The sequence below is a fragment of the Corapipo altera genome, unplaced genomic scaffold, assembly GCF_003945725.1.
Source record: "Corapipo altera isolate COAL_440 unplaced genomic scaffold, ASM394572v1 0, whole genome shotgun sequence".
NCBI classification, from domain to species: domain Eukaryota; kingdom Metazoa; phylum Chordata; class Aves; order Passeriformes; family Pipridae; genus Corapipo; species Corapipo altera.
In genome coordinates, this window is record NW_020884872.1 from 52,194,061 (window position 1) to 52,213,665 (window position 19,605).

General features: G+C 35.7%; 1 protein-coding gene across 8 annotated transcripts in view; it reads left to right on the top strand.

The window, feature by feature from the left end:
* The window catches only part of DACH1 (dachshund family transcription factor 1), a 356,604-nt gene that overhangs the window by 239,757 nt on the left and 97,242 nt on the right, over positions 1 to 19,605 (top strand). For 5 of the 8 annotated variants that reach the window (XM_027647038.1, XM_027647015.1, XM_027647049.1 and 2 more), the window contains 2 exons: positions 10,078 to 10,213; positions 12,179 to 12,316. In XM_027647038.1, the coding sequence (XP_027502839.1) occupies positions 10,078 to 10,213; positions 12,179 to 12,316 (274 nt within the window). The remainder of the gene's footprint in view (positions 1 to 10,077; positions 10,214 to 12,178; positions 12,317 to 19,605) is intronic. The other 3 variants (XM_027647020.1, XM_027647068.1, XM_027647060.1) reach the window with 1 other exon arrangement.

Consider the following 19,605-nt stretch of genomic DNA (forward strand, 5'->3'; position numbering starts at 1 on the left):
AAAGTAAATCAGTAGTCACCATATCTAATTAAATAACAAAGAACAAAATTAAGTCCTAGAAAATCTGAGTCTTCATATTATAAACAACCAGGTTCATTGGATAGAATTGCCTTTGTGAATAGTGCCACAGTAGATGACTTGCTGACCTTTCCTTCCAATTCACCGAGTTCACAGCTAGTGCTGTTATCTTTAAATTCACAAAGCTTCAAATGCCTTTCTATTACTGGGCAATATTTCGTTTCTTTGTGATAAGAAGTTGGAATAAAGCTGAGATCATGTACTAACTAAACATTTTATCCTGCTGTATTCAGGAGATGAGACAAAGACAAAATTACAAGGGAAGCCTTACAAAGCAACACCTTAGATTTGGCAGTGAACTCTGAGCTCTAAAATCTTCAGAATTATATTTCAGAAGAGTGTTGTGCCCTTTTGAACATGAGACGAACATTAGATGTCTTTTTGTAATGGAATGTTTAGATATATGAGTTGGATGAATAAGAGGAGAGCAACAACAAGCAGGGACAGCAGATTGTGACAGCAATGAATTGCAGTGAGTGTGACAGCTGTGACCTGGGGATGCTTTAGACATGAAGTGGCTTTCATCACCTGCCCATGGTTTCAAAGGCTCAGCTTGTTAGCAGTTTCGCTACATCAATTTTTTTCACTCAGCAGAAAGATATATGAAAATATAAAGGACATATCTCATATTAATAGCAACTCGAAATTACATTGTAAAAGTTAGAACAGAGCAGCATGCCAGAATCAAAAATTGCAATTTATCCATGTGTTACTAATACTTATAGAAAGAATTAGGAATAAAACAGAAGAAACCAATACCTCCAGCTGAAAAAGTGACCAGTAGCACTGTAGTTTTCCACTGCATAATAAATATATCACACCAAATTTTGCTAATTACCTCAATATATCACAGCACTTGTTGTGTTCCACTAGTTTATGACTTCTTTTATATCTCTATATATAGATTCATATATTCCTGTCATCAATTAGCAGGAATTTAATACTAATTTATTTAACAAAGGTAGCTGTTGATGGATTTTATTTTTTAGATAACTCAATTTATAGGACTTTTCTGACATGAAATTTTATTTTAGCATTCATTCACTTTTTCCTATTTCAGTGGCAATATGTATGTGTTCCCATTAATGTCATTTCATGTTATCTTTTTTTTTTTGGCTATAATATTTGCCCCAAAGTCCAAATAATAGCCAAAGAGAAGAAATATGTCACTACCATACAGAAATGACTGAACAGAGTACATTTTAAAGTCTCAAGTCAGACTGGTGATGAGCAAGTTCAGAGAGCATACCTGAAAGGAAACAGACTCTAAGAGGAAAATGAGCAAGTTCACTTCAGGGAGAGATTGGGCAGCAAAGAGACTATAGAAGCTTCAGTTTATGTCTTTTGTAACTACTGTGTGAGCAGGCCTTGAGTTAAGTGCAGACTTTAAATACCAGAAATACTTGCCATTATAAGATGTTTTGTGTAGAAGGGTTTAGATTACTTACATAACTTACATTACTTTACATTAATTACATAACTTATTTTCCACATACCAAGATTATGACCTTTTTTTTTGATAGGATTAGATGAAGTACTTCTCGAAATTTTCTGGCACACCATCCTGTAGAGTCAGGGGCCATAAGAACTTTGAAAGTACGATTGTACTTGTAACTTGAAAGTACAGTTGGATATCCTGGATAGAAAACCCTTCCACTTTGCTGCTACTACCAACAAAGCAGAATTTTCCTGTACTGTAAGCTTGCAAAATCTGCCAGAATTGTCAATACATTGGTTATTATTGTAAAAGCTTTTGATGTGATTGTTTTCATGCATTGAATAAAATGAAATCCAAAGCCTATGTAAAAGGGCCGTCACTAAATTTTAAAAGACATAAGACATAACATTAGAAATATCACAATGCCTAAAGAACCTTAATGTTGCAGCATTCCATCCATATCATACACTGCAGTTTTAATTTCTCTGCCATATACTCTATTTTTCTGCAGAAAAGTTACCTCATTCACTGAATAGTTAGTTATTCTCTATTTAGTTTTTTAAAATTAATTGTCTGTCTCAGTCTTATTTAGCCTGAATCCTGTGTTGAATGCATAAGTTTTTATGGACATTTGTGTGCCTTACAAGCAAAGCATTATGCAAACAGTGGCAGCATTCCTATGAAGCTGGATATGCTGTACTCATTTTACAGAAAGGGAATGAAAACAAAATTGATTGTATCCCAAGCTGGCAGAAATGCCTAACCTGAAAAACAGCGATTGCTCAGGTAACTTACTATTTGTAGAGACATTTGTACATTCAAAATAGGAATTTTCACATTACTTTAAAGTGATTTTCTTGAATACAAGTCCATGAAGAGGGAAGCTACTTTCATTTCCTCTTTATCTGATACATGAAGTAGGATCAAGATTTCTTTACATAAGAAGAATTTTGATTTAAAATATTTAAATAATAAAAAGTAATAGGTCTACAATAAATATTTTAGAATAAAAATAGGACTACCAGCTCCTAAAAAATCTACTTTTACATATTGGGAAAGCAAACATGAAAATTGGGATATACCTATAAAGTTTGAAGTATGGTATAGACCAAAATAATACTTCATTTTCTTTTATCATAGCTGCAGAGAATATGATATCTTAAAACCATTTGTAGGAACTTGAACGTAACAGAGAAAATCTCCACATTAGTATGACTTTTTTTAAAAAATATATTACTATAAATATGTACATGCACATTTCTGGGTTTTTTTTCATTTAGAATAATAAATCTTAGGTCAAAGCACAGTTGACCTCCTTTATTAGGGCTTAACCATCTTTATATTAACCATTAATTAGTTCTATATATAGGATTAAAATTATTTATTTTGGCTTTTAATAAAATTTTTACATAATGAGCTTAGAGGATGCTAACTATATATGGTAGGCTGTAACTTGGAATAATGTCTTTTTTTAAAAAATTATATGCGATCCTATTATTTCTTTTATCATGCATGCTTCCGAGGTGCAGTTTGAAGCTAATAGCAGCCATACACTCATATGAATTAATTTGTGACATGTAAAATGGGTATCTACACATAACACATGACACAGAGAAGGTAGTACAAATTTTCTGACTAGGAATTTGCATAATCACTTGTGCAACAGGGAACTATGTATGTGGTGTGAGATTAATTTGATGCAAAATGGCTACGAGGCAAGGTACAAGGGATGGGATTCATTTTGCTGTCTTCTAGGGCATAGTTCATTGGACCTGTTTTAGATAGCTGCTTTAGAGTGAGGTGAGTTGTACCTTGGAAATGTAAATGTATAGGTGAAAAATGAGAGGAGGGTGACTAGATCAGATATAGACATTTGTAGTAAAGACAATGACATTTAGTTGGATGAATTCTTGGTGTTTGGCTGAATGTATGGTTTGGATTTACTTTGAGGGGTGAATTCCTAGTTGTGCTTCTTAGGCTTACTTTTCAAGTAAGAATAGATTTTGCAAATAGGAGAAAAAAAAACCAGAAAAAAAGTTTGCCAATAAGAAGTTACTAATTCAATTTGAGCAGAGTTTTTTGCATGTTTACATATTTTCATGTTGTACAGGTTTTTTTGTATACCTCAGAAGGATATTTTGTTCGTTAGACCAAATATTCATTTAGAAGGTAAAATATAATGTATAAATTCAGTTGAAAAGATAAACGCACAAAGACCAAACAGTTGTCAGGACACTTTTATGACAATCCTCAAAATCCAAAATTCTGTACTGGGAGGCTCTGTGGCACTTCCAGGAATGGGCCTACTTCATCATGATTCTGAACTATTAATATCTTAGATACTACTCTAGTTTTGCCAGTGCAACCAAGTTCTTTCTTGTATTCATAAGGATCTACTTTTGTTTGTTTGCTTGCTTGCTTGCATGTTTTTAATCTCTGTAATAGCTTAATCCTATGACACTCACTTCCTGACTAGGTCGCTGTACTTTATGTACTGCCCATGATTTCAAAGGATTAGGTTCTCTGTTGTTCTGGAAGTACTGTTAAAGGATTACTTGGAAGTCTCCTGTTTGGCTTCCTGTCAGTTAACTGCTGCTGCTATTTCAAATAATCCTGTAGTAAACAGGGCAATAAAAATCAAGCAAATTTTTGCCTGTTGATCTTTTTCTGCATTTTTTGCTTGCAGTGTTCTTGTGATGGAAATAGCAAGGTAGGGTAAATGAAGAAACTAGAAGTAATGAATTGCAGAAATAAAAGTAAAATGGAAATCAAATTAACTTCAATTGATCCAAAAGATAAGCAAGTTCAAGATATTCACAAAGAGAGAAAAGAAAGTCTTATGTAAATATCGTGGATTATATTCTTCATAAGAAATAGATCCATGATTTAAAATAATAGTGCAATTAATGACAATACAAAACATTTGAACTCCTGAATTTTGATTGGGATTAGAAGTGGCTCTGCAAGAAAAAGGTGAGAAAGATGTCAAGTGCATCAGTGTGAAGTTAGCAGGATCTTTAGCCACCCAGTCATAGTAGATGCAGATAAGGAAATAGAAATGAAATTTTATTCAGTCAGTTTGATAACACATATATTATAGTAGTAATTGAGGAAGTTAAGAAATAGTTATTAGTCCATTTCATTTTGCAATTCGTAAGTCTAAATTTTCATTTAGAGTCTCATAGTTTTTTTGACTAAAAGTGAATGAAAAAGTGAAACTGTAAAAGCAAAATACCCTGTTTGCAGAGAATAAAAAAGATAGTCAAGTAATTAATTTCTTTTGCTCATTCATGTCAAATTAAATATGCTGTTTTACAAGACAGTAATTCCTGGAATACATCACACACAAAAGAGGTCAGTAAGGAACTGAAGAAAGAAATCTGTGTTTTGATCATTGTAAAAGACATTATTGTAATTTTACCACCAAAAAGTCTTGGAAGCAAGGTGCCTTTCCACAAAGGTTGGAAATATTATAAACTACTCCTGATTAAAAGCTTTTTATTTTATTTTTTTAAATTATATTAATACTATACAAAATAGTTTCTGTCATATACACTTTCCCCCCACCATGAAGTTAGATTGCCCAGGGTCACTGTGGATGCTCCATCCCTGGAAGTGTTCAAGGCCAGGCTGGATGGGGCTCTGAGCAATCTGGTCTAGTGGACAGTGCCCCTGTCTATGGCAGGGGGGTTGGGCCTAGATGACCTCTAAAAGTCTCTTCCAACCCAAACCATTCCATAAGTTACTGAAAGTATTGAAATGTATGACTCTGGAAATAAGTTATTTTATCCTCTACACTTCAATGACTTACAGCACAAACATCCTTAAAGGAATTTGTTCAACACTGAAGAGCGTCAAGACAACTGAATAGTTTAAAAAACTTATATACCTCTAACAGCTAGACTTATCTGCATGTCTAGAGCTCAGTCCATGACTAAAATTAAAGCATGACTAAACCCAAGAAATGAGTCTTATGTAGAAGTAGACTAGAACAAAGGAAAAAGCTGAGACTGAATACCTGTAGGAGAGAAATATGCAGGAGGTGAAGGCTGTACATACAAAACCAGTTGGTTGTTGGAAGAAGGCATATTCAAACATTGTCAGAAAGATTCAAGAATTTTGTCATAAGGAACAGGAATGGCAAAGAATAAAGAATGTTTGTGGAAAGACTGAGGTGGTGACAAACTAGAAGATGTCACTTCCTTTTCTAGCCTCTTAGGAGCAGAAGGATTATTCCTATATATGTTATCTGATATATCTTCTCTTCCATATTGATATAGGGACCAACAGCTAAACTCCATCAACTTTGTGCTTTGGTATATGTTGAGGAAGACTTTTGGTAATGAGATAATTCTCAAACAGTAAAACGTGCTGCTGGAGCAGAAATAAAATAGGCAAAAATAGAGATTAATATTTAATAACTACCTTTGTGACCTGGCAAGAAGAAAAAAGACATATGATATAGGGAAGAAAGTATTTCTTGTCTCCTGGATTCCATTACTGATAGATTAAGATAATTTGTAAAAAGAAGTTACTTGAAATGGACTTTTGGAATGAGATTTTACAGTATTTACCTGTTTGAGAAATGTAGAAAAATGTTGATAAATGCATCAAGACACTTCTGTTTTACTTGGAGAGACCAGGATGGTGTGATGTTGTGAATATGTGGTATTCTGGAATAAAATTGGAGTGGTTTCTAATTCTAGAGACAACTTCAATCTCATAAGTTAAAATTTCTGACAGTTAGAATCTTTAACCTGTTTTTTACAGCATAAAAAAAAAACACCCAGTGTCACAGGAACAAGTCTGTTATTTATGAAGTGGAATTGATATTGAAGGTGTGTAACTTGTAATGTCAGTGGAGAAAGAGCATGAGAAAGGGCATTACAGTTCCTTAGACTGTCCATTTCTTATATGGTAGGAGCAGTTTTGGAGGAGATAAACGTCAGATTCTTAAATGCTTAGGATTCATGATTTGGATCAAATTGTAAAGAGTACCAAGCTAAGGTATCTTTCAAATTTGGCCTTTAAGAGTTTGTTGCCCATTGCTTAGTATAGCCTCCTGTTCTGATACTTAATTGAGAGTCTCAATAATTCTGAAATGTTGGTCAACCATGTGCTAAATTGCTACATATTACCCAAATTGTTCACACTACTTTTTATTTGTGAGTATCTATAGGAAGAAATAGGAAAACAAAAAATAGAGAAAAATAGTAGTGAGAGAGGGTTATGTTTCACAAACTATAAATAATTCTTGTTTTCTAGTAAATATTGTTAATAGAATTTTGAAAGCTATTCAGGTCATCAGCCAGGAGGTTCAGGGGTAGTATTTTGGGCATCCTACTGACACTCCAGAAGGCAGTGGAGGTCCTGTTTTATCAGCCTGATGGGGACATCTCAAAACCCCTTGGTGCCCCAAATGGCTCAAATGTGAGTAGCTGAACTGATCTGTAGCTATCTGGTTTTGGAGAAGGCTCTATTGACTTCATGGTCTATATCTCAATTGACTGAAATGGAAGACAACTTACCTTTGAGGTGGGCCCCTTTGCAGAGAATCCTACATACAAGTGTCTCTGAAAGGTCATCTCTCACTTGTACATCAAAACTGTATTTAGATACTTAGATTCAGATCGCAGAATCAGAATCACAGAATACTCTGAGTTGGAAGGGACCCATGAGGATCACCAAGTCCAGTTCTTCAGTGAATGGCCCATATGGGGATTGAACCCACCATCTTGGCATTTTTAGCACCATGTTGATTTCAAACTGAACCCTGCACAGTTTCCTTCTCATACTTCATTTTAGCAAAGTCACACAAATTTTATTTATTTATTTGATTATTTGTTGGGAGACAACAAGCCTAATTACAGTACAAATAAACACCATATTCTCTAGAAATATCTGCTCCTGGGAGTAGGCAAGTTTAGTAAAAATACTAGGCAGCAGACAGAATTCTAGGTGATTTCTGTGACCGGGATTATAAGGCAGTAAATTCTATTTCTTTGCGGTGTCATGTAGAGTTACTTGTACAAAAGTGGCATGTTGCAGAAGTGACAAAATAGCTCTGATCTGCATTATTTAGTGAACACATTTTTGCACATTTCTGTTTCTGAAAAATTTTAAAGTGAAGTCTAAATGTAAAATTAATGTTATGCCACAAACCAGATTCATCTTTTCTACACAAAATCTCTGGTAAGAAGGACAAGGTATATTGATATTTAAGTGCCATTAATTTATCACTATGATGTTTTAGAGCTACAGAGTATTTCAGTTTATTCTTTGTAGCATTTCCATTTATATGTAGCAGATAGTTTGGTAAAGACAAAAAATTGCTGTAGACTATATTGCTGATTGTGGAACTATAAAACAAGGATATAAAACATTAGTTAAGTTACTAAATTGATTTATTTTACATTTCTACATAGTTCAGTCCCATGTTTTATTGGAATTAAAGGATATTTTACAAATTAATTGATAAACCCTGTATATATAGTTTTCTCATTGGGTTTGTCTATTTTGTATTATGTGAGAATAAAACTCATCTGTTTTGTTTGTTCAGTAATTATATTTTGGTGTTCAGTGCATTCCTTTTGCTCGCTCCATCTCATAATACATTCTGTAAAAGCACACATAAATAAATAGGATAAACAAATTAAGCTGTTTAAATAAATTAATTTACTCTGCAGCTCTGTATTCAAATCTTATGTGCTCACTGGATCTCATTTTAATGAAACCCTTCTAAGAACAATACATTGTATGCCGAACAGTGAAATCATATATTAAATGAATGATTAAATATACCGTGTTCCAATTTATATCAAATCTGTACGCTGTGCATGCTTAAATCCTCCTAAATCTAAAGAAATAAATCTTCTACGTTCTGAAAACATCTGCATTATAATCCTCCTCTTGAATACCCAGTTTGTGGACATATAAACACAATCAAAGTCATAATAAGCCTAGAGCTATGATGCAGTTAAGCTATCCTCATCAATGTTTTTGACTTAAAAACCTAAGACTATTAAAGTGGAATCCACTTAAATGTCTTGAAATATTGCTCTAAAAAGTCTCCTCCTACTCCATCAGTAGGCCCACTGAATCCCTTTGCAATCAGAATCTCAAATTCAGCAAATATTTTTTATGAAGCTTGCCTGGAACAAATCTATTGATTACTATGGATGAGCATGTTGCAAAGTTTCTTAGGAATGCATTCAGATAAATAAATATTAATGTAGCGACTGTGCATGATAAAATAATGACTGCTGCAAAAGCAGTTTGCTGTGCTGCACTGCTCTTTCCAAAAAAATTTTTAGGCATTTGCAGCGTCAAGTTTTCTTATGTGTTATTAAACATGTACTAGTTTTATTATTTCATTACCGAAAGGTTTTTGTGAATTGAATGTATGCAGTTTGTGATTGGTTGTTTGGGTTCATTGTTTTTTTCATTATAAGTCAGGATTTCAATTATCAGAAGGGAAAAAACCAACAACCAAAAAAATACTAGTTTTAACATTTCCATCCCCTCCAATAGATTTCCCTTTTAGGATCTATTTATTTTTATCACTATTTGACCAAAACAGCCTAACTCATGGATATTTGAGCAATGAGTCTTGGAAGCTATTAGCAATAAAAAGGAAACTGCAGGGAAAGGTAGAGAATTTTCTAGAAAGGACTATTCTGCACTCAACTCCTTTTGATTATTGTTTCCATTGAAATTCTGTTTAAATATCAGATATAGCTATATGATACATACTAGCAATTCTCACATAGCAGATGTGCAGTTCTAACAATCACAGTCCTCAATCTCTAGTTTTCAAAACCAAGGAACATCTTGAAGTGCGTCATAGCTCCTCTTAGCTACCATGCCAGGCCTTTCCCTGGGCAGTAAAACATGAATGGGTGGTTTTCCGCGTTTTGAAGTAGTGATATGGTGAGTGGTATGGCCACATTTATCCAAAAAGTGTGATTCATTCCAGATTTGTGCTCCGTGGTAAAAACAGACATTTGGACTTACACCAACCATGTTACTGGTATAGATTCTATAAGGAGATCATATTTTCTTTGTGATCCACAACAGTTCCATAAGATCTCATTGCTCAAGAAGCCCCTTTGAAATTAAAATGTGGAGTAAAAGTCAGCATGAGATAAAACAATAGTGCCTGATCATTATTTATTTGCAGAAATACATGGATCCTCATCCCACAAGGCTGAAATCTGTAAGCCAAATTATGTATTTCCAATTCAACAGCATGACGATGGGAGTGAGAAAAATAAAAACAAAAAACTGAAGCAAAACAGACCTCTTATTTTTATAAGTAGTCCAGAAGGCAGTTTAAAAGCCTAATAAAATGAGCAGTGCTCACATTGCATACTAAAATGTAAGGTCTGGTGTCCTTAAAGTTGCAAGTTTCCTTAGAGAACGCTCTGCAAATCCCAGGCATCTCAACAGGTGAAAGAGTAGGTTGTAAATTAGGAGGGAGATTCAGTTTAGGGAAGTCATGTTTGAAACAGAGGCTTGGTGTAACATTGCCTTTTTTCTCAATTACTGTTTGTGTGATCTAGGAACGTGTTCCAGACAGCCCTTCTCCTGCTCCTTCTCTTGAAGAGGGCCGAAGACCTGGCAGCCATCCATCCTCTCATCGAAGCAGCAGCGTGTCCAGCTCTCCTGCGCGGACCGAGAGCTCTTCAGACAGAATCCGTAGGTCACATTCTTCTCCTTCTCACCACTTTAAATTTGATTAGGTGCAGCTGGTTTTTCTAATCAAAATGCCCTCGTCTTAAATAGATCTCATATGTGTCATGTTCAGAAGTTCAGCAGAAATAACTATCTCCCAACATTATGTTTCCCATTTTACAGTATCATAATATCCAATGCTACATTAACGGGTACTGATATAAACTGCCATCATGTCATATTAAACATAAAGATATGAGCAATGAAATACAGAATTGCAGCCGGGAAGCAATTTGCTAGATTAGTTTTAGAACTGAACATATAGTATAAACATTTTTTAAAGAAATTGAGTTTTATTTAATCTGGTTACTCTGGTTTGATTTCTAAATTGAACCTGACTTCATAAGCAATATTTTACATGGTAGAATTGCTTGGTAAAGAGAAGAATCGAGTTAAATCAATTAAAAATGTGCATACTTTATAAATTTTTTAAATATAAAATTTTGTAGTGGTGAGAAATATGATAAAGAATTATCACCTCATAGCTCACAAGGGGCAGAGGGAAATTAAACTGTGGTGTCCCAGAGTGATACCATTTTTATCAAGGTTCCATGTACAGGAAGTAAATTACCTGGCAAAGACCCTGAATTCTATGATATTCCACAACAGCAGTGGAAATTAAGGTTTTAAACGCACACTATTTTATGGATATGTAATTAAATTCATATCACACTTGTCCATTCCCTTTATTATTGCTCTGTTGCAAGGTTTTGTGCTTTTAAGTCATCTTTCTACAGTAGAATTTGTCAATAGGTGAAACTGGAGGATTTGGCGTGCACGTAGAAGGCCATGAAACAGCTGTATGAAAGAAGTAGTCGTATTGATTAGATGCAACACGTGTCTTTTAGACTGCTTCTTTTCAGGCTCTCTGCAGACTCAGGAAGCTGACTCTTCATTGACCTTCAGATGAAAGATCTTTCATTAGTATGTGATGAAAAATGACTTACCAAAGAAAAGAAATGAGGCCTGACCATGACAAGTTGAAAATTCTGTTTTCTTATCACTTCAACAATTCAGAGTGCAGATTAAATTGACATCCCATATACTGTGACCTATCTATTTCCCCAGGCTCGATTCACCATCCTTTCATTATATTTTCTCTCCATTGTCCAGTTGAGGAGGGGGATTGATGAAGTGGCTTTGGTGGTCACCTGGTGTCCATCAACACACTGCAGATTTCAGAAGTAAAGTTCTGAAAAAACTTCATAACTGTGGATTTTTAATTTGTTTTAATTGATTGAAGAGTATATATTTTTTTACAACCAATGGAGACCTTTTCCATTGTTGTCTAAAAAAAAAAAAATTAGATGAAACTAAATTGAGAAATACTTTTTTTTTTGCTAAGGAGTGACTTTTTTTTTAACTGTTCAGCTTATTCTATTACTTACCAACAGAGAGGATTGGGACCTTTACACATTTTTTTCTTCCATGTGGACATAACAGAGTTCCTTAAGTGGTGGATCCCTTTAGTAACTTATTTATTTGTAAGTCTTTTCTGTCCTATCTCATTTGTTAACATTGCACCTGTTTGTTAGGTACATTTGCTTTTTGTGGTGCCAGACAGAATAAAATAACTACTACAGAAATATGAGTTACATATGAAAAAGTAGTTTAAAAAATGGCTTAAACCTCTTGGAAGTACGATTTTTCAGGATAAAAGCATAGCTTTATAAACTACCTAATATGAGTTTCTGAGATGTGTTTAAAACTCCTGAAAGGCTCTTTGAGAACACTTGGAAAGAGCTTTTCAAGCTGTCTGATGAGCACCAGAGGTAACAGGAAGAAACTCTCCCGCTATGTGGATCCTGATAGCATTAATTAAGTAACTTGGTGATTGTTAGAATTCTTGTATAAGAGGAAGACTAGAGAAAATAAGTGAAACAGTGTTAATATGACAGCTGATTTCTTTCTGCCTGCACTTGTGTCTAGCAGCTGTCCATCAGAACGGGCTATCTATGAACCAAATGCTGATGGGTTTATCACCTAATGTCCTGCCTGGACCTAAGGAAGGTGATCTGGCTGGTCATGATGTGGGACATGAGACAAAAAGAATACACATTGAGAAAGGTAATATGAATATTATGATTCTACTGCTTCAGTGTAAAACAACTATAGTCTTGGCAGTTAAATGTTATAATTGTGACTTTTAATTTTTTAATTGTGTTTTTGTTTTGTTGGGGGTTTCTTTTGTTTCACAAATTAAATTGTAACAGTGTGATAGCTTTCTTTATTCTTCTGCTTTGTCATTCTCAAGATTAATGAATGATATTTACATGAGGGAGAAATTTCATAAATATTACAAAGTAGGATGAGTGAAAAGCAGTTTTACATTGTTATTGTGTTTCTGACCCTTCTACAATACTGTTTAAGTATTAAGTTTCTGTCTCCATCCAGTTGACTCTAATGACCTACTTCCCAGAGGGACTGAGCACCGTGAAAATTAGTCCATGTGTACAAAAAGGGAAAAGGCTAATACCAAGCCATTAAATTAAGGAATTGCATAAAATGAGGCTGGTATACATTATATAATGGGATTTAAATTTAATTGAGTATATGACCAAAGTGTTTGATCTAGGTGAATAGTCCACATGCACTTATGCTGATTATGACACCATTTCATCTCTGTTGGCATTCAAAGTCAAGTTCCCGTTCAGGGCTCTTACAGGGGATTTTGGAGGGATGGTGGTGGAATTCTGAAAGGTGCATTTTATGTTACATTTCCTTAATATATGTGGATTTAAGTATTATAGACTAGAAACATTTTGTTTAAAGAGAAGTTGAAAATATAATGTAGGCTTTGAAAAAACATTATTTTGGCTTATCAGAAAAATCAGTTATTTGAGCACAATGAGAGAAAAAGTAAAAGGTGTAATAGCCAGACATTGAAACAGAGCTGGAGAAACTGCTGCAGTTATGAAGACTTTAGAATAATACATTTTGTTACATATTTTAATTGCTGTAAGAAGATACCTTCTCTGTCTCTTGTTTGAACACTGAGATATGAAAAAGAATTAAAATCTGGACAATTCTATTCTGGACAGGTGGTGTTTTTAATAGGATTACCAGAAAAATTAATGGAAACAACATTTCTTTCATATAAACCATTTAGTTTGGTTCATTGCACACACAACCTGTTTTAGCTTATACTATGCCCTCACTCAGCCTCTGCAAATTGTATCCCTGCTGTGAAGGGGGATGTGATCAAATAGGTTTGTTTTGAATTTCCATAACTGATTTTATTTCAGCCTTTGAAGTTACTTGTTTAAGTGTAATCTGACTGGTAAATGCTGCAAAGAGAAGTACATATTAAGAATTGCTACTATTTTTGTATGTTATTCAGGTTTTTTAAAGGTTTTTTTTATAATGGTATCCCAAATGTATTTTCTAATCTTTTGCCAGTTCACGTTCTTGCAAGGTCTGTTCTCAGCAAAACTGCTGAGAATTCACTTTTTTCCTCAGTGCTTGTTTAGGTCAAACCTCCTTTTTTTTTGTTCTTTTCCCCCACTCTGTTCCAGCCTACTGAATTAATGGTAAATATTCATGGGCTATCCAGATTGATAGGAGTTACTAAATTAAAAATTGTTTTCTGTCATGACTACATTTATCATGTTTCTCACACCAATCATGTAACTTTAATACTAATATAATCTGTATTAAAACAAGTTTTGTGGAGATAGTAATTATCTACTTTTGTCACTGTGAGTTTGCAATCAGATTCCCAAACTGTCGCTTTACCTCTGCAAATCAGTCACAATGCCACCATATCTAAAAATGCAGACACACACGTAGGTGGTGGTACTCTTATTGCTAAAGCCCCATCACCTTCATCAGCTGATTCAAAAGAAAAAGGAAGAAAGAGAAGAAATCAGAAGTTCTAAATAGGTATAATGAAGCATTTAAAAATTAATGTGTGTTCTTTTAAGCCACTTTTGTTGGCAGAAATCTATTAGCTGCAACTAAAATGGCTTTTAATTGAACCTGAGAGAACCTGGGAAATTCTGTCTAGTAGAGAAGGCCCTGTGTTTTCTCTTCTGGTCTCCTCTTCCGTTAAAAAAGTGAAAAGATGAAAAATCTCTGAAGTCATCTGAGATCAGGGAAAATTTATTTACAGTCAACAGAAAATTTAAAGGGGGAACAAAGTTATAGCAGTGGCAACTGATCAACATACCAAATTTTGAATGTCAGAGCAGTGAATAATTTGTTTGACCTGATCTGTGAGTTGAATACAGGAGAGAAAATGCCATTTACCTGTTAGTAACATAGTACAAAGGAACTAAGTTACCCAGTCCACGAAACTAGTATAATACATTTAGAAACAGTTTGGGAGTATTCAGTTTTTCAAAGATCATGAGTATTTCTGTTCAAAATTCAGGCAGGATTATTATTATTGACAAAAGTTAGTTTATTTTACTGAATTGTTTTAAGTTACCAGTAAAGTCTTGCGCAGTTTTGTTTGGTTTTTTGTTTTGGTTTGTTTGTTAGTTTGTTTGTTTTTGGTTTTGTTTTTGTTTTTGTTTTAATTTGTCTTTAGACTGTCTTCGAAATCTTTTCTCAGGTTTTGGTTCTATGGATCTGTGTATTAGAACATGAAAGTTTACATCAGCCCCTGGGTCAATACTCGTTGTTGTTCTCAAAGACCATGCATAAAATGGGTGCTGGGGACATTTTCCAGGTGCTTATTCCAGATGCGCAGTTTGGCTGCATCCGAGCTTCATTTTGGGTCAAGACCCAATGGACACATCTGAAGCTCTACCCTCTGTACCATGAGAAGAAAACTTAGGTTTGCTAAGATTGTGTTGTGGTCCAGCCAGTTTCCTATCCTGTACTAGGGAGGAGAGCAGGAAATACTGCAAAGCAGTTCTACCCCATAGTTCAAACATAACTCAAGATGTCATTATCTGTATGACAGGAGGCCAATTACCCTCAATTTTCGGAGGGTTTTTGCTTATTAGCGGATAGCAGTTTTTCCAATTTTACTGAAAGCAGGCTGTAGAACTGCAAATGATCCTGGGAAGAATGAGCTAAGTTCAAGTACACAATGTTAGCTCAAGTGCTTGACAACCATCATCAAAACCAAGTATCTAATTTTGTGATCTGTAATTGTGGATTGTTTGATGATGCACATTTGGTTTTATTAGGTCAGATTCTACAAGAAGGACTTCTGTGAAGTATAGGAGTCATATTAGAAAAGATTAATTCAGTTTTCTCTGTTAAAATACGGCTCTGAGTCTTTTCAAGTGAAGTTAAGTTTCTGTGATGCAAAGAGTTTGCTCTAAATAGGGCCTCAATTTTGGCGAGGTGTATTTTATCACTTATCCTGCTCAACTTACATATGACATCCTGCAGATCTCCCACTCTGAAGTTGTGAGAAGTGCACTTTTGGTGGTTTTTATGGAGCTGAATACCTGTTTAGCTCTTCAGTAATATTGTAGCATAGGAAGGAACTAGTGGAGAACCTAAAGACTAGACTGTTGAATCTTGATCCTGTTTTTGCTCATTGATCTGAAGTGTTTCAAAAGAAGTTCAAAATAATCAAAGGCTTAAAAGTCAAACGCACCCTCTTTGGAGATGTGGAACCTGATTCCCTCTGGACAATAGAGAGAATTGAACTTGTGACACATTCCTGGGCAGTATCTTTAATCACTGTGCTTTTTGTAAAAGATGGAAGTATTTTTTAACATTATCCCCTTGCCCTTACAACCTGAACTCAGATCATGTTGGGTCTGCAAGGTGTTATTTACGGCTCAGTCCTATTGACAGAGTTTATTTACTAGCTCCACATAGCTGTGTACAATTATTTTATGTGATGTTAAGTGATACTGGAAGCAGTGGCTGCTCATAGCGCTTCCTAACTGGTATCTGCTTAGCCATGCCTACTCTATACACTCTACAGGAGTATAAGACCCAACTCACTTCAGCCCAAGATTCCCTTCTGGAGGACAACCACCAAAAAATTAGTTGCTTTAACACTAAATTTAGATACTTAAGTGTTTTATTGGATCTGGCCTTAGGGCATCAGATTAGAATTTTCTGTCTGCATCAATTTATAATTTTTTTAGATTGACACCAACAGCAAATGAAGCCTGAATGTCAAGCTTACATTTTAAATTTAATATCTTATTTGAGGTGTTATGGGAAGGATGCTTTCTTGCTGAAAATATATGTGCTGTTTTCTATAACAAAATATAAAATATTCACCATGTTCACAAAGGAAGTTAAACTCTTTCAGAAAAGCTTTTAAACTATGATACTAATGGAAATTTCACAAGTAATTTTCAGGTAATCAACAATAACTGCTTCTTGACTACTATGATAGCAGTAATTAAGGTATAAATTTATCAAATCCACATGTTAAAAAGTCCCAGTCTTTCTCTCTGTTTTGATTTTGTGTCCCCCTGTAGAGATGAGAGCAGTCTTAGACCTTTAATATCTTATAAAATACAATATTAAAATTCCAAAATAGTCTTTGTATAAAATTGAAAATAATTTAAATATTCCCAGGTTAGGATTGGATTTTCCTGTTATCCATCATGCATCAAAAAGGGAACTAATGATAAATATGTCATCATATATAATTAGATATTCGTTCTGCAGTATCAGCAGTACATTCCTTTAAAATATATGCATACTGTAAACATATACAAAACATGCTTATTCACCTTAAAAAATATAGAGACACATACGAGTTTGGTTTTGTAAATATGTATAGTGGGTTGACCCTCACCAGATACCAGGTACCCGTTAAAGCCACTCTGTCATTCTCCCTCTGCAATAGAGCAGAGAGAAAAAAGCAGCTAAGGATCCATGGGTTGAGATAACAGCTGAGGGAGGTCAGTTACTGATTACCTTCACAGGCAAAACAGACTCAGAGTGGGGATATTACTTAAATTTATTACTAACAGGATAAAAGCCAAAGAGTGAGAAATAATCTTAAAAGCACCTTCCCCCCACCTCTCCTTCCTTCCATGTTTTCCCTTTTCCCCTCCAGCAGTGCAGGGGGATGGGGAATGGGGCTTACGGTCAGTTGTTGTTTCTGCCTCTGCTCAGTGTGAGGAGTCTTTCCCCTGCACCCTTGGGGTCTCTCCCACGGGAGACAGTCCTTGGATGGACCTCTCCAGTGTGAGTCCATCCCTCGGGCAGCAGTTCTTCCCAAACTGCTGTCCCATGGGTCACTCCTCCATGGGCTGTAGTCCTTCACAAACAAGCTGTACCGGCGTGGGTCCCCCCACAGGAGCCACAAGTCCTACCTGAGAAAAACCTGCTCCACTGTAGGCTTCCCTTTCCACGGACTGCAGGTCCCTGACAGGACCCTGCTCCATCTTGGGCCTCCCACGGGGTCACAGCCTCCTTTGGTTATCCACCTGCTCCAGCATGGGCTCCTCCATGGGCTGCAGATGGGTCTCTGCACCCCAATGATCCTCCATGGGCTGCAGGGGCACAGCTGCTCCACCATGGTCTGCACCACGAGCTGCAGGGGCCTCAGCTCCAGCACCTGGAGCATCTTCTGCCCCTCTCTCTGCACTGACTGTGGTGTCTGCATTGTTGTTCCCATGTTCTCACTCTGCTCTTCCCTGGCTGGAATTCTTTCTGTGCAATACCTTCTGTTCCTAAATACGTTATCACAGAGGCGTTAGTATTGCTCCTAATTGGCTTGACCTTGGCCAGTGGCAGGAAGTCTGTCCTGGAACTGGCTGGAATTGGCTCCTCCAGACAGGGGAAGCTTCTAGCAGCTTTTAATAGAAGCCACCCCTGTAGCTCTCCCGCTACCAAAATTCAGCCACAGAAACCCACTACAATATGAAAGACTCAGAGGAAGTTTTAACATCAACAAAGGTTCTCATCTACATGAACTGTCCTCTTAGAAAAGTCAGCAAGCGATTAGGAACTTTGCTTAAATTCTGTTTCTGGTCTGTGATTTTTAGTTAGTTCTCTGAGAAAGCCCTTTTTTAAAGAGAGTATCTTCTAGTTGATGTACAGAGGAATTTTCATTCTCAGTTCTGCTGTCCAGCTGCTTGTATAAACATACTTTATCTGTTAATTTTTGTATACATAAATACACAGAGATACTTACACAATATATTTATTTTGCTGAATATTGCATTTTAATGTAATAAAAAGAATATGAACATACCTTGATGGGTTTCTGTATGCCAAAATATTTATGGTTAATACATTCTAAATCTACCTTCTCATTTCACATTTTGCATGTTATCTATTAAATCTTAATATATTAGTTTTTAAATCCTTAAGATACTGAGTTTATGCTGTGTATTTCTACATTATTTAGGACTTCTCAAACCCTAACAGGATAGTCACATTTTTAACCTATGACAGATAATATAATAAAGATCCACTAAATTAAAAGTTTGATAAAACCAGTATCACCAAGATAACAGTTTGACACTGTGGTTTTTGATATATCTTCTCATTCAGCCCAAGAGGGACAGGAATTTTAAAAATACATTAAAAGCTATTACAGTTAATGGATTATAAAGGCGAAAATAAAATTGCAAGTTTTTTCTTAATTTTCTTAAGAAGCGGGAAAACATCTGGTTTTGTTACATAGATAAATAGAAGCCTTTCATATTATTGAATAAGATATGAACAGTATGTGTAGGCAGGAAGGAGGGAAAAGGTAGTACAAACTTCTGAAAAAATTTTTTAATGCAAATAATTGAATAAAAGTATTAGGTCATCCTCCAGTGACATACTTCTGCAGATTTGTTTGCTACTAGAGGCCTTTTTCTGCTGGACTAGTAATAGTTTAGACACATTTTATGAGAGATTTGCTGTATGGTTTTCAGTTGACGGATATGTGCACATCACTTCCAGAACATTCCAGGCTAACTAGGCTCAATGCATCCCAATTGCACATATGTATATGCCTGTTTTATATTTACAGTGACTCAATCACAGAACCACAGAATATGCTGAGTTGGAAGGGATTCACAAGGATCATGGAGTCCAACTCTTAGCCCTGCACAGGACCATCCACAAGAGTCACACCAGGCACCAAAGAGTATTCTCCAAATGCTTCTTGAACTCTGTCAGGCTTGGTGCTGTGACCACTTCCCTGGGTCACAGCAGTACCCGCCCACCCTCTGGGTGAAGAACCTTTTTCTAATATCCAACCTAAACCTGCCCTGACACAACTTCAGGCCATTCCCTCAGGTCCTGTAACTGATCACCACAAAGAAGAGATCAGTGCCTGCCCCTCCTCTTCCCCTCATGGGGAAGTTGTAGACTGCAATGAGGTCTCCCCTCAGTCTCCTCTTCTCCAGGCTGAACAGACCAAGTGATCTCAGCCACTCCTCATACGGCTTCCCGTCAAGGCCCTTCACCGCCTTCATTGCCCT